Source organism: Phaseolus vulgaris, chromosome 1 (genome assembly GCF_051622355.1).
Source record: "Phaseolus vulgaris cultivar YP4 chromosome 1, ASM5162235v1, whole genome shotgun sequence".
Classification (NCBI taxonomy): domain Eukaryota; kingdom Viridiplantae; phylum Streptophyta; class Magnoliopsida; order Fabales; family Fabaceae; genus Phaseolus; species Phaseolus vulgaris.
Window position 1 is genome coordinate 49,684,302 of NC_143498.1, and position 21,385 is coordinate 49,705,686.

Sequence of the window (21,385 nt, forward strand, 5' to 3'; positions counted from 1 at the left end):
GGTGATTTACAATGTGTGTAAATCGTTTCTGCACATCAGCAATACTTTCTTCAGATTGCATTCTGAACAGCTCGTACTCCTGAATCAGTGAGTGCTTCCTTGCCCGTTTCACATCATCAGTCCCTTCATGAGTCACCTCTAGTACATCCCACATCTCCTTTGCTGAGTTACATTGAGAGACTCTAAATAACTCATCCATATTCAGTGCAGAGGTGATGATATTCTTGGTTAAGGAGTCATATTGGGCCTTCTTCTTCTCGGTTTCACTCCATTCAGACCAAGGCTTCTTTATTGTTTCATCTTTGACAACCTGCATAGGTATGAAAGGTCCACTGACCACTGCATCCCAGATTCCCATGTCAATAGACTCCATAAAGATCTTCATCATGATTTTCCAGAAAGCATAGTTAACACCACCAAACATAGGAGGTATATTAATAGACGCACCTTCAGCAAAAGGCATTTTAAACTCAGACATCATGCACACACTTGAGCAAAATACAAGCCCTAGCTCTTGATACCAATTGTTGGGTCTATTAGTGTCTAAGTTCAAGAGGGGAGGGGTGAATTGAGCTTATAAAATTTTCGCAAGAACACACAATTTTTCAGTATTCCAGAGGCAAAAAGAACAGATTGTTTTTACATGAAACAGATTGATTCTTCAGAGCAGTCTTGGCACAATTTGAATTTGTTCAATGTAAAATTGTGATCAACAGAGAATTATAACAAAATCAGATCAGCTTAATATTGTGAGGATGAAGGATACAGCTATGCTTAGAAATCAAACAAAATTACTCAACACAAGGTTTTAAGAGGAATGATCCTTTCTCAGATTTTAATGAATGAACAGTTTGTTCACAAATCACTTAAACCATTATATACAACAACCTTGTTTATGATCAGAGAACATTAACAAATCAGGAAGAACAGTTTTCACTTAAACCCAGAATTAACAGATTCAATTTCAAAAGAACAGATTTAGTTCTTGACAGAATTAAGCAAAAACCAGAAATGAGTGCAGGGATGAGAAGACAAGGCACACAAGTTTTTATACTGGTTCACTCATACAGAGCTACATCCAGTCTCACCTTACCCCAAGGTGGAATTCACTAAAAACAATACCAATCACTTACAAACACAGCAGTTCTTGAACACTACAAGAACAACACACACAATGCTGAAAAACCCTATTTCAGCACACCTTGCACTCCAAGAAACCCTATCAAGGAGTGACTAACACTTACACCTTTACAAAACAGAATAAAGGAAAGATTACACCTGAAAAGAAGATGCAAGAACTCAAAACCAGTAGTTCAATTTGCTGCAGAAACTGCACCAGCACCTTCACCAAGATCAAAGGTTTCCTAGAACAAGCACACTTGAAAATCTCTTTGAAAACCTTTAAAAAATCTTTCAATCCTTCTTCTCACATGGAAAATGTTTGATCTCTGTCAAAAACATAATTGCTCAGCCCTCTCTCATGTGAGATAGAATTTTCTTTATATAGAAAACAGTTTCTAACTTCTTTTCAAAAAACAGTTGAAAAGCAGTTATGAAACAACAGATTCATTTTTGAACTTAACAGATTTATTTTGTGAAAACCGCCAACTCAGCTAACTGAAATAACTGTCTGAGTTGTACCTTTGGTGCCCTAACTAACTTGTGAAAAACTTTCAACTGACCAAAGGGCAAACCGATTCTTTCACAGTGAAACAAATTAAATGAAGGCAAATAGGCCAACTCAGCTTTAACTGAAATAACGAACTAAGCTTTGCATGTGGTCTCAAACAGAACTTTTAGAAAAGCCTTTTAACAGAGAAGAAATAAACAGATTCTTTCTCCATAAAACAGATTTATTTGTGTACTGATTTAAAACTTTTAAAAACATTTTAAAAAGCTTTTCAAAACCCATTTAACCACATCATGTGCTTGATCTAGACTTGGTTAGGCATCTAGGATAGGTTATACAGCAAAAGGCAATCATACACAATTACATGCCTAATTACAAATGAACCTAAAAACCTATTACAATCTTCAAAGCACTCAAGCCATTTTCTTCATCAAACACACATCAAGCCTTGGTAGGGAAGAAGCTTCCTCCAGCTTTAACAATTCCATTTTTTTTATCATATTCATTATCTTCCATTGTCTTATTCCATTAATTTATTGCATGTTAGTTGTCTTTTTGATAAACTTTTGTCCCTTTCACCTCCTAAAGTTGTTAAGAACCACCCAAAATTAAAAGAATTAACTTGGTCACACCCTTAGAACCCCAATCGCACCCATGTGTTTATCTAATAAAGGTAAAAAAATCCCCTACATTTTGACTTTTGAGTTTTCCACCTCAAATTTTTGTTCAAAATTCAGTACACTCAGCCTAACCCTTTCCCTTGTTCATCCGCAACAAAACCCATCCAAGAACCAAGACAAAAGACCTAAACCAATAACATCACCACTCCCAAACACCTTGCTTCCATCACCTATCACCACGATTCTCTCAAGAACTCTCCAAAACCCTACCCTAAATCATTTCCAATCACTCGAGAACCTCCCTTACCCATAATAGGATCTTTGTACCTTGACCTAAACCGAAACTTTATCTGTCAAGAAAACAACCAAGCATCATCTTCTTTGAAGCACGACTTGTGTTTTGTTGTACTATACTTTTTGTGGCTTGGAGTGAATTTTTCTTAACACCTTTAAAAGTCTAAGTGTGTTATCGTTGATATAATAGTAAATATAGTTATCCTACTAATTAACATATAATGACATGTTTTTATTATGTGTCTAATCATGTAGTTTCTTACCTCCATGATAATTTAATAGCAACACAATGTTATCAACTAATTAACCTACTAACCAATACACAAGTCACGAATTTTGAAGTATCAAATATCAAAGTGTTTTATCCATTACAAATTCTTCTTTATTCTTCTTCCAATTCTTACTTTTTTTTTATACAGGTGCTATTAATCACATTTATTATTTTTATGTATATATGTTTATTAATATCATGATTATATCACTTTTAAAAAAATAATTTTAATAAAGATCAATAAATATAAAGTTAATAATGATGTATTTTTAACCTACTACATAAAATTTAAAATTATATAATATATCATTATACTTTCTTACGCTTCTTTTATTGAATAAGGAGAGAAAATACCTTTGTTATAGAGGAAAAAATGATCAATTGAAAAAACTTGACCCTAGTCAATTAATTTGCTTCACTAAGATCCATGAAAAAGTGTATGTCATACTTCATTTGATAATAATCACACCATAATTGGATGTTGTTGACGGTAGAGTGATAGAGGTATGAACAAACTTTAGTTCAATTAAACTTTGCATAATAAGATGAGACTGATATTGATATTGATAATTGTTGAAGGTTATGAGTAACAAAATAAAAATGTGAGTTTGTATATTTGAAGTTAAGAATAAAATGTCACTTCTTTTTTTCTATGTTAAGTTTTGTTTTATGGTATCTTTTTTTCTCCCATTTGAAGATTCAACTTCAATTTTTACTTTGAAAACTAAATAAAATTGCATGTTTGATAGAATGGATTATCTGTGTTTATTCATGTAAATCTATATTCATTTTCCACAATGTTAAATATAATAATTATAACTACATGTAACTGCATAATTATGTAAAATCCAAGTGTTACATGTTACATTCAGTTTAACAATTAAACCTAACAGTTGATTTTTTTTTATTAAAAATATTTGTAAAATTTAATGGTGATATTGCAAAATTTATGAAAATTATTTTCAATTATAACTTGGACTTTGTATAACAGTTGCGGCCTAACAAAAAATAAATTATTTTACTATATACTAAAATCAATACTTTAATATAAATTGATTATTTATAAATATTAAATAAATAGGACTGTATAAATTTATATATAGAATAATAACCACAGAATATATTTTAAATAAAATAAGTAACTAATTTTATTTCTTATTAGTAGTCTTTATATTTCAATGAGATTTAAAAAAAATATCTTCGTCAAATATTAATTATTTGCATAAATATAAATAAGTATACTTTTTTTAATATATAATAAACTTTTATTTTAAGTATTTAATACTTCTTTTGAATTTAAATATCTAATAACATAAAGATTTTTTTTTTAAATCTAATTTATTTATAGCAGTTTTTTTAGTTTTTTATTATTTATTTATTATTTATCTAATTTAGTTAATATAATAATTAATTATTTTTTGTTTTTAAAATTAGTTTTTATTTAATGATTGTTTTGAGTGTATAGAATATAAAAAAAGTAAGTTGAAGATCAAGGAAATTTGAAGAATAAATTAAATAATGTTAAAATAAAAGAAAACAAAATATAAAATTAATATTTAACATTTAACATTTTTTGTTCTGCAATTCTCAATTAAGTTGCAGATTTAACACTATTTAATTATTCAATGAATAATGCATATAAAAAACCAAAATCAAATATTAACCATTTGCACATTAACAAAATTTAAGTATATATTCAGTAAATTTGAATAAACTTAGCAAAGGGTGATAAAGAGAAATATAATTAAAAAAATACATATTATAAATATAAATATAAAATGTATGTGTTCCCATTTTGTTTATGGTTGAGACATGAATGAAGGGAAAAAACGAAACAAAAGTAAAGAAGCCCTCTTCTTCTTCTTCTCCTCTTTCTTCATCTTCATCATCTACTGAACTTGGAAGTGTGTGTTTCTGTGCGTGCATCATGTTATCCAACTCTTGATGAACACGATATTCAGACTCTCCAATTTCTCAGCAATCAAATTCAATCAATCGCTCAACTCAAACCTAAGCGGCAACTATTAGGAAATGGCGGTTTCCGAAGAGGAATGCTCTTCGGCGAAGTCTGGCTCTTCTTCTTTTTCCTCCGCCTCGCGCTACTACCTCTCCAAATGCGTCCTCAGAGGAAGCGTCGTTCTTCAGGTCCTCTACGCTCACATCCGTTCTCCCTCCTCAAATGACATCGTTTTTGGCAAGGTGAGCTTCTTCTCTTTCTTTTCCTTTTTTTTCCTCTTCGTTTCTCACATTATCGAAAATCTAGCTTATGGTGTGTTGCCACTACATGCTGCAGTATAGAGTAGGTGTTTTATTTGGCGTAATTAACTGAACTGAGCCGAGCCGAGTGTGTTTCTCTTGTTATATTGTTTTGATTGGGACTGGAACTGGGACGACATGTTGTGTTGCTCCTGTTTATTTGTGATTTCAGGAGACGTCTATTGAATTGGTGGTCATTGAAGATGATGGGAATGTGCAATCTGTGTGTGATCAGCCGGTCTTTGGCACCATCAAAGATCTTGCCATATTGCCTTGGAATGAGAAGTTTCGTGCACGTGATCCTCAGGTGTGTTGCTCGTTTTTTGTCTACTCTGGCTAACTGTTCTCTGTTTTGTGAGGAACTCATTGTATCTGCCTGTTTTGATTCGATGAAGTTATTTATTGTTTTGGGTGGCATATTTTTATATGCTAAGGTTGATTTTATTTAGTCCTTTATACTGGTTCTGTAGCTGTGGGGTAAAGACCTTTTGGTTGCTACATCCGATTCTGGGAAGCTTTCCTTGCTCACGTTTTGCAATGAAATGCACAGGTTTGCTTGCCCTGTCTTTGTCTCTTCTCTTTTTCACTGGATTGGTATAAGATGATATGGTCGAGTGTTCTCAGTTTTTGGTTCATTAGTGCATGTTTTGAACATCATAAATGTTCATTACATGTTAGGAACTTTATTTAGTGGAAAAATAGTATGTTAAGAAGTTTTTGGTACCTCCAAAATTGATCCATATTGAAATTGGTCTTCTGAGTAACTTTATTAATGTTGACATGTAATCATTCTATTAAGTTATTTGCAAGTATGTGACACATGACACTTTCAAAATTAGTATGTCAATTCCATTAATTCAAAAGTAAGGGAATAAGATCAAATTCACATATTTATTAAATGTTTTGAGTATAAAAAATACTGAAATTTTGTTGGTGGTACCAATTTTGGAGGTACTAAAAATTTATTTAACCCAAAAAGAATTAACTTGTATGATTTTTTAATTTATGTATGCATCTTTGTAGGTTTGTTTCTGTAACACATATACAGATGTCTAATCCTGGAAACCCGATGGATCTTCCTGGAAGAAAGCTAGCAGTTGATTCCAGGTGATATGTTTTCTGGTCACAAATTCTTATCTCTAAGTTACGTGTTCTGTTCCATTCTGTAAGCATACATTACTCTTTCACATATTGCAAAACAATAAGGATGTCCTCATAATTGGTCTACATGAACTTCTAGGTTGACCGCACAAATTACTTTGGTTGATAATAAACAGGTAACATGGCTGATAGGATCTCCAGATTCTTAAATCTACTTCTGTAATCATATTTAAATACTTCTAAAATGTGTGTGCCGCCTGAGTTAAATGGCCCATTTTGGGTTGCAGAACCCAACCCGAAACTTCTCTTATTCCTGATAGTCTCATCCCTGATTTAATCAAGCTGATCCTATAATTCACTTTTGATCGCCCTTGCTAGATTCATTTTTATTGGATGGGACAGAAGACCAAAAGCACAGAAGTTGTGCCTCTGCCACAAATATCCTCTTCAATCCATGAATGAAATACCCAAAATATTTGTTGTTGGGCAGCCATTTTACCTGGACAGTTAACTGTTCAAACTCCTGTATGCACTCATCTCATATACACTCTCTACTTGCTGAAGTTCATCCATCTCCCCGATGCTAAGTTGTGGCCATTGCTCATCCATCTATGTCTCAAGAAGTTCACATTTGAGTTGTTCCTAAATCATATTAGGTTTCTTTGCAATTGTGGATCCTTCCATACACGGCCATGTGATTTCACTTGAACATTTAGACTCATCTCCATCACTTGGAAGTAGTAAACTTTTCTCGAGCTATCCAACCAGTTGAATCTCTGATGAACATCAGTAGTTCCATCTTTTTCACCTATTGTAAGAACTCATCCATAGAATTCCCTTGAAGCTTCTTCCATCCTTATGAAGAAGGTAATTTCTCCATACCCTTTGTCATCTCGATTAACATCTCCTGGTGCTCATATGCCTTTAGACCATTTCCTCCAGAGGGCTACTTATTTTTCCAGAGCTGCTACTTCTGCCTCTATCTTCTTGCCTAGCATTTATTTGTATTCCTCTCCTTAGTTCGTTACTCTCTGTTCTTTGAATCTGGCAGATTGGACCAGTTTGATACAAAACTGAATCCAATAGTAACAGAAATGAACAAAATATAGCAGGAATGAATAAGAAAAATGATATATGTAGTATATATTATTCAGACTGAGGAAAATTCAGTAGAATGAGGTCTGTACTACCCAGAGCTCTGCTACCGTAGGTATGGCAGGATGCCTCAGTGCCTGTTCATAATGAACAGTAAATGATACTAATTGGACTTGAACCCACCCTAAATCAAACAGGCATTGGAGCAAAACTACCTGTAGAACATGCCAGGCAGCTGCCAGAAAATTTGTGGTGACTGGAAGTTGTTGGAATTCTAGTTGAATTTTTTAATGTCTGACAGCTTCAAGAGCACTGTCAGACCTTCTACAGAAGTTTTTTTTTTTTTTGTGAAGCAGAGTCCCGCTTGGATTGGAAGCTCTGATACAATGTTAGAAAATGAGAAGAAAAAAATTTTCTGCCTGTGCTGAAGTGTTTTTTCTACCCAGTAAATTGGAATTGTTCATATTCAAGAGAAAGATAATTAATGCCAAAACAATTTACGAGAGAAGAATTAAAATACCCCTAGTTCTTAAGATGTATTGAACCTAGCTATACCAAGTGTGTAGGCTACTTGGAAAAAGAACATTGAAGAAGCACTTGTCTGCTAAAAATTCCTTTTTCCAACTCTATGCTCCCAATAGAATTTTTCATGGTATACAGTGGTATTGAGGGCAGGCATGGCCAGTTTGCTATATAGAGTTGAAATTTGCTTAGTATTTGAGTGCCATACCCTAAATGGTACAAACTAATTTAAGGGGAAGAAAAATAAGGGAACTTTTATTGAAAGAAAAAGAAGGAAAAGGAAAGAAAGAATCCTCCATGTAATTCAAGGAACATGGTCCTTCCCTGTTTTACCCCTTTCGTTCTATCATAAACCTTCTCAATTGGAGGTTTCTTAGTAATACTCTTATCACTTAACTTCAAACTACAGTATTACATTGTATACTTTTTCAACTGAACTATTTTCTATTGTTTTCCTTTTTACTCTCAGCTTTATTTTTAAAGAATTTCAAATTTTAAATTATTGTAAACAAAAAGTTGATCTTATACAACATAACGAGGGAGAGGCATTGTGAGTGTGCTTGGAATGCTAGAAGCTACAGCTGTATTCCATTTCCATGACACAATGAGACTCGTAGCACATGATCAGCTGATAATAACTGTGGTAACCTACATGCGTAAACTTTTTTTTTTCTCTTAAATTGACATGATTCATTTCATGATGCTCAAGAGCTAGATTTTTCTTCTTTCTCTCTGGCTGCATCTCTGTTCCCAAAGAGTCTATCTTTGCAATTCCAGCTCCAGCATTTTCTGCTGTGCTTTGGTGGCTGTTTTTTTATTTTTGTGTGGAAACAAATTTATGGTTTCTTGATATGTTTGGAACACAACATTGAGAGTTTTGGGTCATAAGTGAGCATTTAAGGGACGTGAGGGATTTTTGTTATCCATCTAACGGTTTGATCAGAACTAAAATTTAATTCAAACCAATTAATAACAGTGTGTTATCATGGCTACTTACTCTTTAAGGCCCATTGTGATGTGCTGAGAGTTTTACAATAACATTTTAAATTGCATCCAGTAGAAATTTGAAACTATAAGCATATAATAAAGTGACAAATCATTGTTCTAACTTAGATTCTTCATTTCCATTAAATTCTTTTAACCATTTGTAAACATCTGTCTTCATGTTTTGTTCAGTGTTGGAGATTCTCCTTTATAGATATGGCTAAATAGAGTATCTATGTAAGGTGTAAACTCCACTTTATAAGTTGATTTTGTAGGGTTGAGTTAGACTTAATCCTAAATTCTCATATGGTATCAAAATTTACCCTTACTATGTTTGATGGGCTTATTAGCTAGCCGCTATTAGACCATTCACAAACAGCCAGTCCCTTGAGATATCTAGTTATTGGTGTGAGAAGGATGTGTTGGAGATTTCTCATCTTCTGGAAATATAGCAAAAGTATATATGTGAGGTGCAAATATCGTCTTACAAGTCTGTTTTGTACGGTTGAATTAAACTCTATCCTAAATTCTAATTCATAATTTTAAGCTTTATCACTACACCCGTAGGTTAAATTTAAATCCTTCCAATAAATCAGTCACTAATGCTAGTGAATTATTTCACTGTTGGTTGGGTGACATGTATTGTTTAGACCCTAGAGATCTATTTTCATAATTTTTGGGCTAAGATATGTTCTTGCGTACACAATAGAGTAATTTCGGGATTACATTTTGTTCGAGGCCAACTAGCTAAAACACTACCGTTATGTCAAGGGTCATGAATGATTTTATGTCTAGAATACAAGAGTCCCTTGCGCTTGAAGCATGAGCATTGCTTGGGCCCACCTTGTGTTGGTATTCAAATCTAATTTAAAAGTTTTGAAGCATCAAGGATTGAGCTTTGAACCTCGTGGTTAAAGAGGTTTGATATCATGTGAAGGTCCTACTCATCTAAAAGCTTAAGCTGTTGGATGAAGGCTCATGAATAGTTTTATATTTAACAATGCTCAAGGACAAACGGAAAAAACATGGTAAGCTTTCTGGTGTATATTACTAATTCCTATGTTTCTCTTTCTGCAGTGGTTGTTTTATTGCTTCCAGTGCATATGAAGATCGGCTGGCCTTGTTTTCTATGTCAATGTCCAGTGGTGATATCATTGATGAGGTCCAAAATTACTATACCATCCTTCATTTTAGAAATGCTGCATGTTGGTGTGTTAGCAAAATACGTATATGAGTATGATAGAGGACTGTTTTAGTTTTCTGGTGGTATAGGCTATAAACTAGACATACATTTAGGGCATATTTTTTGGTGGATCTTTGAAGAGATTGAACTTTTGAAGGTTCTAATGTATTGGTTTCCTTTACTAACCTTTCATTTCCCTTTCTTTTCATGTTGTAACAGTATATATTGGTATCTTATTTGTATTTTTTATTTTGTCTAATTTTGATAATTTTATTGTCTGAAGAAATATGCTTGTGATCTTTTTTGCTTAACTCTAGAGAATTGTATATCCTTCTGAAAGTGATGGAACTGCAAGTTCTTCAAGAAGCATCCACAGAACCAATATCCGTGGTACTATTTGGAGCATCTGCTTCATTTCACAACCTAGCAAGGAGCATAATCCTGTACTAGCTGTTATTATAAATAGGTATGGTGATACAATGTTGCCCACTGTCAGGAGTTTATTCTGTCTTGAATACATGTCTATAATGGAAGTTATCTTCTGTTTCTGCTGTCTTTCTTTGTGAAGATGTATACTCACTGAAACATGCATTTTTTTGCACTACAGGAGGGGAGCCCTTCAAAATGAATTGCTATTATTGGAATGGAATGTTAAAGCACACAAAATATTTGTTATTTCTCAATATGCCGAGGCTGGGCCTCTAGCATATGACATTGTTGAAGTTCCTAACTCCAGGGGACTTGCATTTCTGTTCAGGACTGGGGATGTTCTCTTAATGGATCTTAGAGATCATCACAACCCATCCTGTGTTTATAAGACTAACTTGAACATTTTACCAAATGCCATGGAAGAGCAGACTTATGTGGAAGACTCATGTAAATTACACGATGTTGACGATGAACGCTTTAATGTTGCTGCCTGTGCTTTGTTGGAGCTGAGTGATTACGATCCCATGTGTATAGACAGTGACAATGGTGGTGCTAATTCAGGTTACAAATACATATGCTCATGGAGTTGGGAACCTGAAAATAATAGAGATCCTAGGATGATTTTCTGTGTAGATACTGGGGAATTTTTTATGATTGAAGTTCTTTTTGATTCTGAAGGCCCTAAAGTTAATCTGTCTGAGTGTCTCTATAAAGGTCTGCCGTGTAAAGCACTTTTGTGGGTTGAAGGTGGATATGTAGCTGCGCTTGTGGAAATGGGGGATGGTGTGGTCCTGAAACTGGAAGATGGAAGGCTATGCTATACAAACCCTATTCAAAACATTGCACCAATCTTGGATATGGCAGTTGTAGATTATCGTGATGAGAAGCATGATCAAATGTTTGCTTGCTGTGGTGTGGCTCCAGAGGGGTCATTAAGGATAATTCGAAATGGTATTAATGTGGAAAATCTACTCAGGACTGCTTCTATATATCAGGGGGTAACTGGTACTTGGACTGTCAGAATGAAAGTTACTGATTCACATCATTCTTTTCTAGTTCTATCATTTGTTGAGGAAACCAGAATATTGTCAGTTGGCTTAAGTTTTACTGATGTGACTGATTCAGTTGGTTTTGAACCTAATGTCTGCACTTTGGCATGTGGCCTTGTGACTGATGGTGTACTTGTTCAGATCCACCGATATACTGTTAAGCTTTGTTTGCCCACTAAAGCTGCTCATTCTGAAGGTATCCCTTTGTCCTCTCCTATTTCCACATCTTGGTCTCCAGATAATGTGAGTATCAGTTTGGGGGCAGTTGGGCATAATTTCGTAGTTGTGTCAACCTCTAACCCGTGCTTTCTGTTTATCCTTGGGGTTAGATTCCTATCATCTTATGAATATGAAATTTATGAAATGCAACATTTGGTACTGCAGAATGAATTATCATGTATTTCCATCCCTGGACAAGAAATTGAGCAAAAACCATCAAATTCATCCATTTCATCAAATAATAGTAGCATGTCTTCTTTCCAAAGTGGAGTAGACATCAATAAAACCTTTGTTATCGGTACACACAGGCCTTCTGTGGAAATTTGGTTTTTTTCACCAGGTGGAGGAATTACAGTAGTTGCTTGTGGGACAATTTCATTGACTAATACAATAGGGACTGCCATAAGTGGTTGTGTACCTCAAGATGTACGGCTTGTATTTGTTGATAAGTATTATGTTGTTGCTGGATTAAGGAATGGAATGCTCCTTCGCTTTGAGTGGCCGGTGGAACCATGTCCTTCATCACCCATAAATATGGTGGATACTGCTTTATCTTCTATAAATTTGGTAAATTCTGCAAGTAATGCTTTTGACATGAGAAATGACCTTCCTTTAACACTTCAATTGATTGCTATTCGGCGCATTGGCATTACTCCCGTTTTCTTGGTGCCACTAGGTGACACACTGGATGCTGATATAATTGCTCTTAGTGATAGGCCTTGGTTGTTGCATAGTGCAAGACATAGCCTTTCGTATACTTCTATCTCATTTCAACCTTCCACACATGTAACTCCTGTTTGCTCTGTTGAGTGTCCAAAAGGAATATTGTTTGTTGCAGAAAACTGTTTACATCTGGTAAGAAAATCACATCACAGCATCCCTTGCTGCCATATTTTTTTATTCCTTTATTTCTTTGGTTGCACTTTCTTTTGTAACTTATAGTGCATTGAAGGTACCCAAGGGTGTGACATTATCCTCCATTTTCCCAAAAAAATAGGAACAATAACCTACTGCACATTATTAAGAAACAAGACCAGCAAATCTTATGTAAGAAATGAAATGAGACGATCCAACAAAATTATGTTGTATTCACTACCACACAAGTTAAAATATTGATAGTAATCACAACACATAATATATTTCAAGATTTTTTTGTGCATTTAAATATAACATCACTTTAACAAATGATAGGACGGAAAACACAGTGTATTCAACTTACATGGTTCGACTTTTATTGATGTATATGTAGGATACAAAGAATATCCCAAAGGTGCATATTGCAATAATTTTGGTGAGTATAAAGTAGTAACCAAATTATAAATGAATGGTTGGGGAAAGACAAATGAGGAATTAGTTATGCTGATGGACAGCTGGTAATAGGAGAGTGGAGAGTAATAATTTGGAAGATTTGCAAGAGTCTTGCAAGGGAGGGAGGATATGAGAAATGGGTGGGGGCTGAGGGGAGGAAATTGTTAGGTAAAAGTTGTTCATACAACAATTTATGCAACACTTTTTCTTTCTATATCCATTGGATCTCCCACCTCATCCCAAACTTCTCTCTTTTTTCTCATTCTCATTGTTGTAAAATTAGATTTACAAATAAAATTATTCAATGTAAAATTATGAGAAGTTTTGGGTGGTGGTATACTCTGGTGTCTGGAGAAACCATTGTGTTGTGTTGGTTATCTTCTCTATTGTTTTCTGCATTTGAATCCCCATAAGCCAGAGGATGCTGCTGCATTCTGTGATCTTTTCTTCCAAATATTATTAATTGATTTTCTGTCTGAAACAGATAAGTTCCGTTTATTAATATGATTTAGGTTTACATTACATACTCAATGCAAAATGAGAAACATATAGTTTTTTGGTCATATGACTGACATCTCTTCCCTATTTTGCTAACTTTGCTCACCAAGAAATAACCACTTCTTTTCATTCCTTGTTTTATGCTTTTTGTGGTTCTTATGATTTTGCTGTTTTGACTTGTACTGTATTTATCACTTGATACTTTAGGTGGAAATGGTTCACAGCAAGAGACTTAATATGCAGAAGTTTCATTTAGAGGGCACTCCTAGGAAGGTCCTGTATCACGATGAAAGCAAAATGTTGCTTGTTATGAGGACTGAACTGAATTGTGGTACATGTTTGTCTGACATATGTTGTGTGGATCCCCTAAGTGGGTCAGTACTGTCGTCTTTTAGACTCGAACTTGGAGAAACAGGAAAATCCATGGAATTAGTAAGAGTTGGAAGTGAGCAAGTGCTTATTGTTGGAACTAGTCTGTCTTCTGGTCCAGCTGTAATGCCCAGTGGTGAAGCTGAAAGGTATGACATTTAGGTTTCCTATGTTTTAAAATCACCAGCTAATTGGTAGTAATTTCTTTCCTTTTTTACTATCAAATTGTGAAACTGCTAGCTACCAATTTTCCCTGAACTGAACATGGCCTTTTATGACTTTAAACAAGCCAAGCTGCTGGTAAACTTCTTGCAAGTTCCTTCTCAAGGAGTGTACACATCTCAACTCTCGAAAAGAAGAGTTTCATTCATGCTTTAATGGCAACTGAGTCCCTCAAGTGTGCAATATTGCAATCTGTATGCTTAAGAATAAAAGATACCCAGTATAATTGATTAATAAAGCTTCATGTAATAACCAGTAGACACCCGCTCAAAACATGACTTACTGCCCTTACATCAACCAGTTTGAGAACTCAGTTGGAACTTTTATTCATTATAGTCTCGATGTAAATTTGCTTAAGACTACACTGTAGTTTTCTGAACGAGATTTTTCCAGACAGATTTCAACAGTGGGCTCCTAGAATCTAAATGAGACGCAGTTTTCTGATTATGCTTGAGCGGATTTTGCTCCCAGCAGAATGGTCTTTTTATATTCAAGAGATAAATGAAGAGACTAATATTTCCCAAGATGCATTGAACCTAGAAGCTTTACCAGGCATGTAGGATCAATGTAATAATCTGAGAGAGGAGAGGGGTTTGGTCAGAATGTCTGCATTCTTCTGATTTAGAGTTGGATTATGCTGAACCAATTAGCTTTTTGTTTAGAATTTTCTCCATGAGAAAGAAAATATCAGGTCCCATGTCGTGTTTAGTTTTGCATGAAGAACAACAGGATTGTGGGACTGTAAAACAGTGTTTATATTTACTTTGATAACCCTGTATTCATGTATGGTGGTGAAAGGTTAATAATTTCTGAATTTTATGCCTTCTTATTGATTACCCTATTCTAATAGGTTGCTTCTTTGACAGTTGCAAGGGTCGTCTTCTTGTTCTTTGTCTTGTTCATGTGCAAAATTCAGATAGTGGTTCAATGACATTCTGTTCAAAGGCAGGGTCATCATCTCAAAAAACTTCGCCATTCCATGAAATTGTTTCATATGCTCCTGAACAGTTATCGAGCAGCAGCCTTGGCAGCAGTCCCGATGATAATAGTTCTGATGGCATCAAACTTGATGAAAATGAAGTATGGCAGTTCCGATTGGCTTATGCAAGAAAATGGCAAGGAGTGGTTTTTAAAATCTGTCCTTATCTTGATCGTTACTTCTTGGCATCTGCTGGCAATACTGTAAGTAGCAAATCTCTTGCCTTTTTCTCCGTTTATTCTGTCAAAAAGGACCCGAATCAGAAGGTTTTGTATCTGTCGTCTACATTTGGTTTATACAGTTTTCTCATTGGGTTACTTTCTTGCCATTCAGTTCTATGTTTGTGGTTTCCTTAATGACAATCCTCAAAGAGTGAGAAGGTATGCTATGGGAAGGACGCACCACATGATAACATCTTTGAGTGCACATTTTACAAGAATTGCAGTTGGTGATTGTCGTGATGGAATCATTTTATTTTCTTATCACGAGGTGAGTGATGTTGGCTGTCTGCAGTGTATTTATTTTTCAAACTAAATTAAAGGACTAAAAATTAGAGTTATCTTTTGTACTCCTTTCCTTCTAACTAGAAGACTTTGTATTTTTTGTGCATCTTATACCTCTCTTCATTTTCATCTGTATTAAAGTTGTTTTATGATTGAGGTGCAAAAAGAGAAGCACACATTGGTATGCATTGCATGTTTCAGTGCTATGAACCCCCTTTCCTTTTTGTTTTTCAGTCTCAAATTCTTTAGTTTTGAGGTTCCCTGATCTTCTTTCAATTGTATCTTTCTCTTCTATCTTAATGAAATCTTTGTTTACAAAATAGAAGTTATCTTGTTTGTTTAATCGTTTATGGCCCCATAGATTAAGACCTGCTTCTGTATTTATATCTTGTTATTTTTATAACGTTTCTTCCTTTAGAAAAGCCAGAGTGCTGCTGAACTTGTTTAGTTTGTATCTTCTATGCTAGGAATCTAGAAAATTGGAGCAACTTTGCTGTGATCCATCACGAAGGTTAGTTGCTGATTGCATTTTGATGGATGCTGATACGGCTGTTGTTTCGGATCGTAAAGGGGGCATTGCTATTTTATGTTCAAATCATTTGGAAGGTATGCTTCAACTAAGCCTTTCCCTTGTGTGATTCAATTCTAGGGTTTACTTTTATCTATGAAAATTTGTTTTCTCTGGGACCTGGGTTTTCAAAATATGAACTTTAATGCTTTGCAAGTTGCTACTAATAAAAATATCCCATTTCTGTTACTTCTGATTGTTACATTTAAATGAAATACAAGAACATCCAATCAATTTCCATTAAATATTTTGCAAGAACATCCCATGTCATGTTGCAATGGAGAATGCTGGTTAAGATTTAAAAAAAAAAAACTATGTTTATGCTATTGCCAAGCTTAAATCTATTTGTTCATTTTTTATATTCCCCCTGAAATTAAGATTCTAACCTTATTTTGTTATTGGTGACCTGCATCAGACAACGCAAGTACTGAATGCAACATGACACTAAGCTGTGCTTATTTCATGGCCGAGATAGCCTTGAGCGTCCAGAAGGTATATCCTTTAAATGTCTTGGAAGAATGGGTATTAATATGCATTAAATCTCGATAACTCTTATAGAAATTTGATTTGTTTGATGCAATATGTTGTGATCAATCACTGTAATGATGATGTGAATAAGTATGCAAGAGATAGTTTTGATGTTACATGAGACTCATCCTTAAACAATTGTTCAATGATAATTGTCTGCTATCTCCAATTGTGAACTGTTGCTAGAGCATGTTTTCATAAGTGGCTCAAAATACCAAACAAACCTTTTGTTTTTATTCTTTCAACTATGGTCCTTTCTTTATATGATAGATGCATCATGCACCAAAGGTGAATGTTCCCTGGTTTTCTGGTTCTATGATAATGGAAATAATGCTATACACCAGTAGAGACAGATACATGAACTGGTCCTAAAATTATTGCTTACAAAGCATTATTTTTTACACTTTTGTTTGTAAATATACTATAAAAAAAAGTTAATCTCTTTGCAAAGAGTTCCAAAAGAGTATTTGCAATGACTCGTCAAATGTCATGGTGCGGCAGCTCATACTTTATGGTCTATATATATTTTGTGATTCGTGTAAACAATTACACTAGCTAAAACAGAAGGACTCTGCTATGTTTCACAGGCCCCTTTCGTTACTATTTAAATGTATTTTGGCATGATATCCTGGTGATTCTATACTTTGGATTAGCTTCTTTGCATAAGTTTTCACATCGATCATTTTGTTCTTGGATTTAGTGATGTCTTGTTCTGTAACTTGCCAATTTATATCTACTCATCCCCTCTCTCCTTTTAATTTGCTTTTATAGTAATTTATACGTAATTAATGTTTTTTGTTACTCAGGGTTCATATTCATACAGACTTCCAGCTGATGATGTTTTGCAAGGCGGCAATGGCCCCAAGACAAATGTTGATTCACTACAAAATACTATTATTGCCAGTACCCTGTTAGGAAGCATAATGATCTTCATCCCTTTATCAAGGTACCAAAATATGTTGTCAGTAACTCTGAATAAATTCTAGGTGAACATTAGTTGGAGTTTGGTCATTCTAGAACTTTTTCTCATGCATGATATTGGTTGATATAGATTTATAGTTTTCCAGGTCTTACCAAATAAGTATTCCAAGCGTTTTGTTGTCCAATGTCCATTTTAAAAACATGGAAGAGTTTTATTAAGAAGAAAACCATTTATTACTTTTTGAGGGAAACCAAGAGCTTTCCTCAGAAATTGTGATTTTAAGATCATTGGTACTCTTACTATGTTTTTGGCATATCATTCCCATTTCTGAAGCTATATTTTTGGTATTGTACCAGAACCTCTTCTTATTTCTTAAATTGACTTATTCCTCGTTGATGTTATGACAATTAAATTGCAATTGTAAATCTGCACAGACTTGTTAGTCACCTTCTAAATACGTGGATGACCACGGAATCAGAACCCTGAATGGCATGATTTGCATGTAGTGTCATAAGTACCTGCATATGTACAATTAGAGGCAGAGAATAATACGAGGGAAGGGGATCATAATATCTGGAATGAACAATATTCTGAGTTAAAAGATAAAAAATAATAACAACTTAAATTATGCTTCAGGTTTTGAAGCTGCAATTCTGTGCTACTCAGATATTTTATTGTCTTGATGATGATATGGTTGACCATGTGTTCCAATATAGGAGCTTTTTCTTTTTCAACTTTATTGCATTTAGTGTTTTAGCCTTGATAAGTTACATGAAACAGTTAGTAGAAACATCGAGTTCCATCTAAATTTTGACTTGCTCCAGTTATCTGCTTAGAATAAGATTGGCCTTCGAGGATTCAGTTCAACTGAATATACGGATTTATTGCTTAGCAATTAATATTTATTCCTGCATTGACGAGGGATTGTGTAATATGCCAATTTTGGTTGGCAGTGTCATTTCCGAGCTCGTTGCTTTATTTTGGAGATGTGAAATGTTAAAAAAGTTATTTCAGCAAACCATACTTGTTGTGCTGTTCTGTTTGTTAGAATATATGAATCGAATATTGGAGCATCCTTTCGGATTATATGATATACGAAGTCTCTTTTCTCAGTACCTAAAATCCCATAATTTCAGCACTGTTGAAAATTTTAGATGCTGTTTATTAACATATATAATTATCAACTTTCAGCGGATTGATGAGTTTTGGGAGACGATGCTCTAGTGCTTTTTACTTAGGTTTTAGTTTTTGATATGTATGAGAACCATCATTTTTCTGTGTACAGGGAAGAATATGAGCTATTAGAAGCAGTGCAAGAAAGACTTGTTGTCCATCAGTTGACTGCGCCTGTTCTAGGAAATGATCATAATGAGTTTCGCAGTCGTGAAACTCGGGTAAGGACTTCACTTTAGTTTATTATCATGTGATGTTTCATTTTCATTTCATTTCATTTTTCCTCCTGATTGAATATCGTTGACTCAAGCATTACATGGAATAGATTTTGCCGTTCATATCCTTGATTCGTTCTCTTTTTCTTATAATGCATGTTTGATTTAGCATATTTGGAGGAAATACCTTTTACTTGCTTCCTGAAAAAGCATTTTTAAAAGGAACACAAGAATATGTTGCCAAGCCTGTTTTCTTACACCTATTTTATATTAGGGTGGAGTACCCAAGATACTTGACGGTGACGTGTTAACCCAGTTTTTGGAGCTGACAAGTATGCAGCAAAAGATGATTTTGTCTTCCGAGCCACCTGATATAGCAAAACCAAGTTTGAAGCCACTCCTATCCCCCCATGTTTCTGTAAATCAGGTGGTTCAACTTCTTGAACGAGTTCATTATGCTCTGAACTAATACACCTTTCTTCCCTGTTCCCACTGGTTTTTTACAATGGTACGCGGAAATTGGGACATGCATATGCAGTTCTAAACAATATTTTCCGTCAACAGTTGCGTACCTGCCTCAGGAAGTGTTGTCTGATATAGAGCACGTTATCCCCCTCAAGTCTGTGAAGCCAAAATTCAGGTGGTAAGATTCCTGGTCCTCAACGACTGGTGCCCGCTCAGCATCAGCATCACTTAGTCTCTGTATCTGTATCTGTTGTACTTTTCATGAATTACACTGTAGGAAAATATCTTTGGCACGATAAATTGTATATTAAGTTAGTAAGGGGAGCATTTTTTTTTTCTTAGTCATTATGTTCAAATTTTAAAATTGTTGTATATTAAATAAAATCATTTTTGTGAGTTTTTTTTCTTAGACCTTGTTCTTGTATAGTTATTCATTATTCCCACTTGAGATTTTTCTTAAGAGTGCTGCTGCTTAAAATAAGGTTATTTTATCTTTAGTTGGATCTGTAATTGCTCGTACCTGTAGAAAGACAAAACGGAAAAGTATACAGAGCAAAATGAGAAAACTTAATATGTACGATAACTAGTGTTTCCACTCTGATATGCCTGGGGTTAATGTTTTATTCTTCAACTTAAAAGATAAAGTTTATTATGAAATATTAATACTCAATAAGATGAAGCTCATATAAATTGTTTATATTTAAAAGTGTTAAATGGAAATTAGTTGCACCTATATTTTGAAATCTGAATTATATATGAACAAAATCAGTTCTAAACAATTATTAAATTCAGGTACAAATATTATGAATAGAAGTATATAAAAATTGTTGATATATAGTTAGAACTATAAGTTGTGTGTGTATGTAATATTTCATAGAATATCAATAATAATCTAGAAAAATTAAACAAATAAACCTGGAATGTTTGTACGATAAAAAAAAAGATTAAATAAATCAATGAACTTAATATTTATTTTACATTACTAAAACAGTTTTTGCCAATAATAATTTTAAAACAATGATAATATGTCAATATATAACAATTTTAAACTTAAGGGAAAATAATTGTAGCCATTCACCCAAGCAAGGGTTGTTCACTCCCACTTTGGATTCACTTGCTGTTATGCAAGCTAAGGACTCAGAGTCAAATTTAACAACTTTTATTGATGATCATCATGTGGAGGTATCTGTTCCTGTGATTGTACCATCTCCGTTGTGTACTACCTCTCCTCAGAGGGTTAAATCACATGCGGATACTAATGCTCCAGTTCCTAATGTGGAGGTCTCTGCTATTGTGACTGTACCATCTCAGTCGCCTCATCCCTCCCCTCGAAAGGCTAAATATCTTGGGGATGTTAAAGCAATATCGTTGGTCCTTCAAAATCACTTTTCTTCTCTTGATGGTTTGGAAACTACAGATGTGGGAGTTGATTCTCATATTGGAGCGTCAACTATTCCGCCTACCATTGTTGGAGTTAATTTTGATCATATTGAAAATCAGGTTGTTTCAAAATTTTGGACTGACTCTAATGACATGGAGGAGGATGACAGTGATAATGGGGAGGAAACAGTTCGCACTAAAAGAAAACCAGGGAGACCACCTAAGGGGACTGGTAAATCCAGGAAAACTGCTAAGGCAGTTCTCTCTACAACGTCGCAATGAAGGTCTCTTCATTTTTTTGGAATGTCAGAGGATTGGGGAATCACAAAATTGTGGAGATGTTGCTTAGTTTACTTAACCTACATAAACCTCTCCTGGTTTTTCTTGTTGAACCCATGATGTCGTACACTAATGATTTCGACGTCCTTTTCAAATCTGTTAATATGCATTTGGTGGCTACGTCTCCTATTGTTAATAAAGTTGCTAAACTTTGGTGTTTGTCAGTTCCTAATCTTGTCCAAAATTTCTTGGTTAATGATCAATTTATCTCTGTAACTTGTCGTCTGCAGGATAAGAGTTTTAGCTTTGCAGGTGTTTATGGT

General features: G+C 34.4%; 1 protein-coding gene across 2 annotated transcripts; it reads left to right on the forward strand.

The window, feature by feature from the left end:
• The first annotated feature begins 4,599 nt into the window (after positions 1–4,599).
• LOC137814678 (Cleavage and polyadenylation specificity factor (CPSF) A subunit protein) lies at positions 4,600–19,812 on the forward strand. 2 transcript variants are annotated; one of them, XM_090305137.1, is made up of 16 exons: positions 4,609–5,014; positions 5,244–5,378; positions 5,542–5,621; positions 6,095–6,178; positions 9,851–9,935; positions 10,274–10,422; positions 10,564–12,508; positions 13,667–13,977; positions 14,917–15,232; positions 15,363–15,518; positions 16,000–16,138; positions 16,516–16,592; positions 17,435–17,574; positions 18,836–18,944; positions 19,213–19,373; positions 19,463–19,799. In XM_090305137.1, exons 1-16 carry the CDS (start codon positions 4,847–4,849, stop codon positions 19,536–19,538), a joined length of 4,131 nt encoding a protein of 1,376 aa, XP_090161263.1. In that variant the 5' UTR covers positions 4,609–4,846; the 3' UTR covers positions 19,539–19,799. The 2 variants fall into 2 exon arrangements, with proteins under 2 accessions (XP_068473641.1, XP_090161263.1); XM_068617540.2 differs by having other exon boundaries at positions 4,600–5,014; positions 19,213–19,812.
• Positions 19,813–21,385: the final 1,573 nt, after the last annotated feature.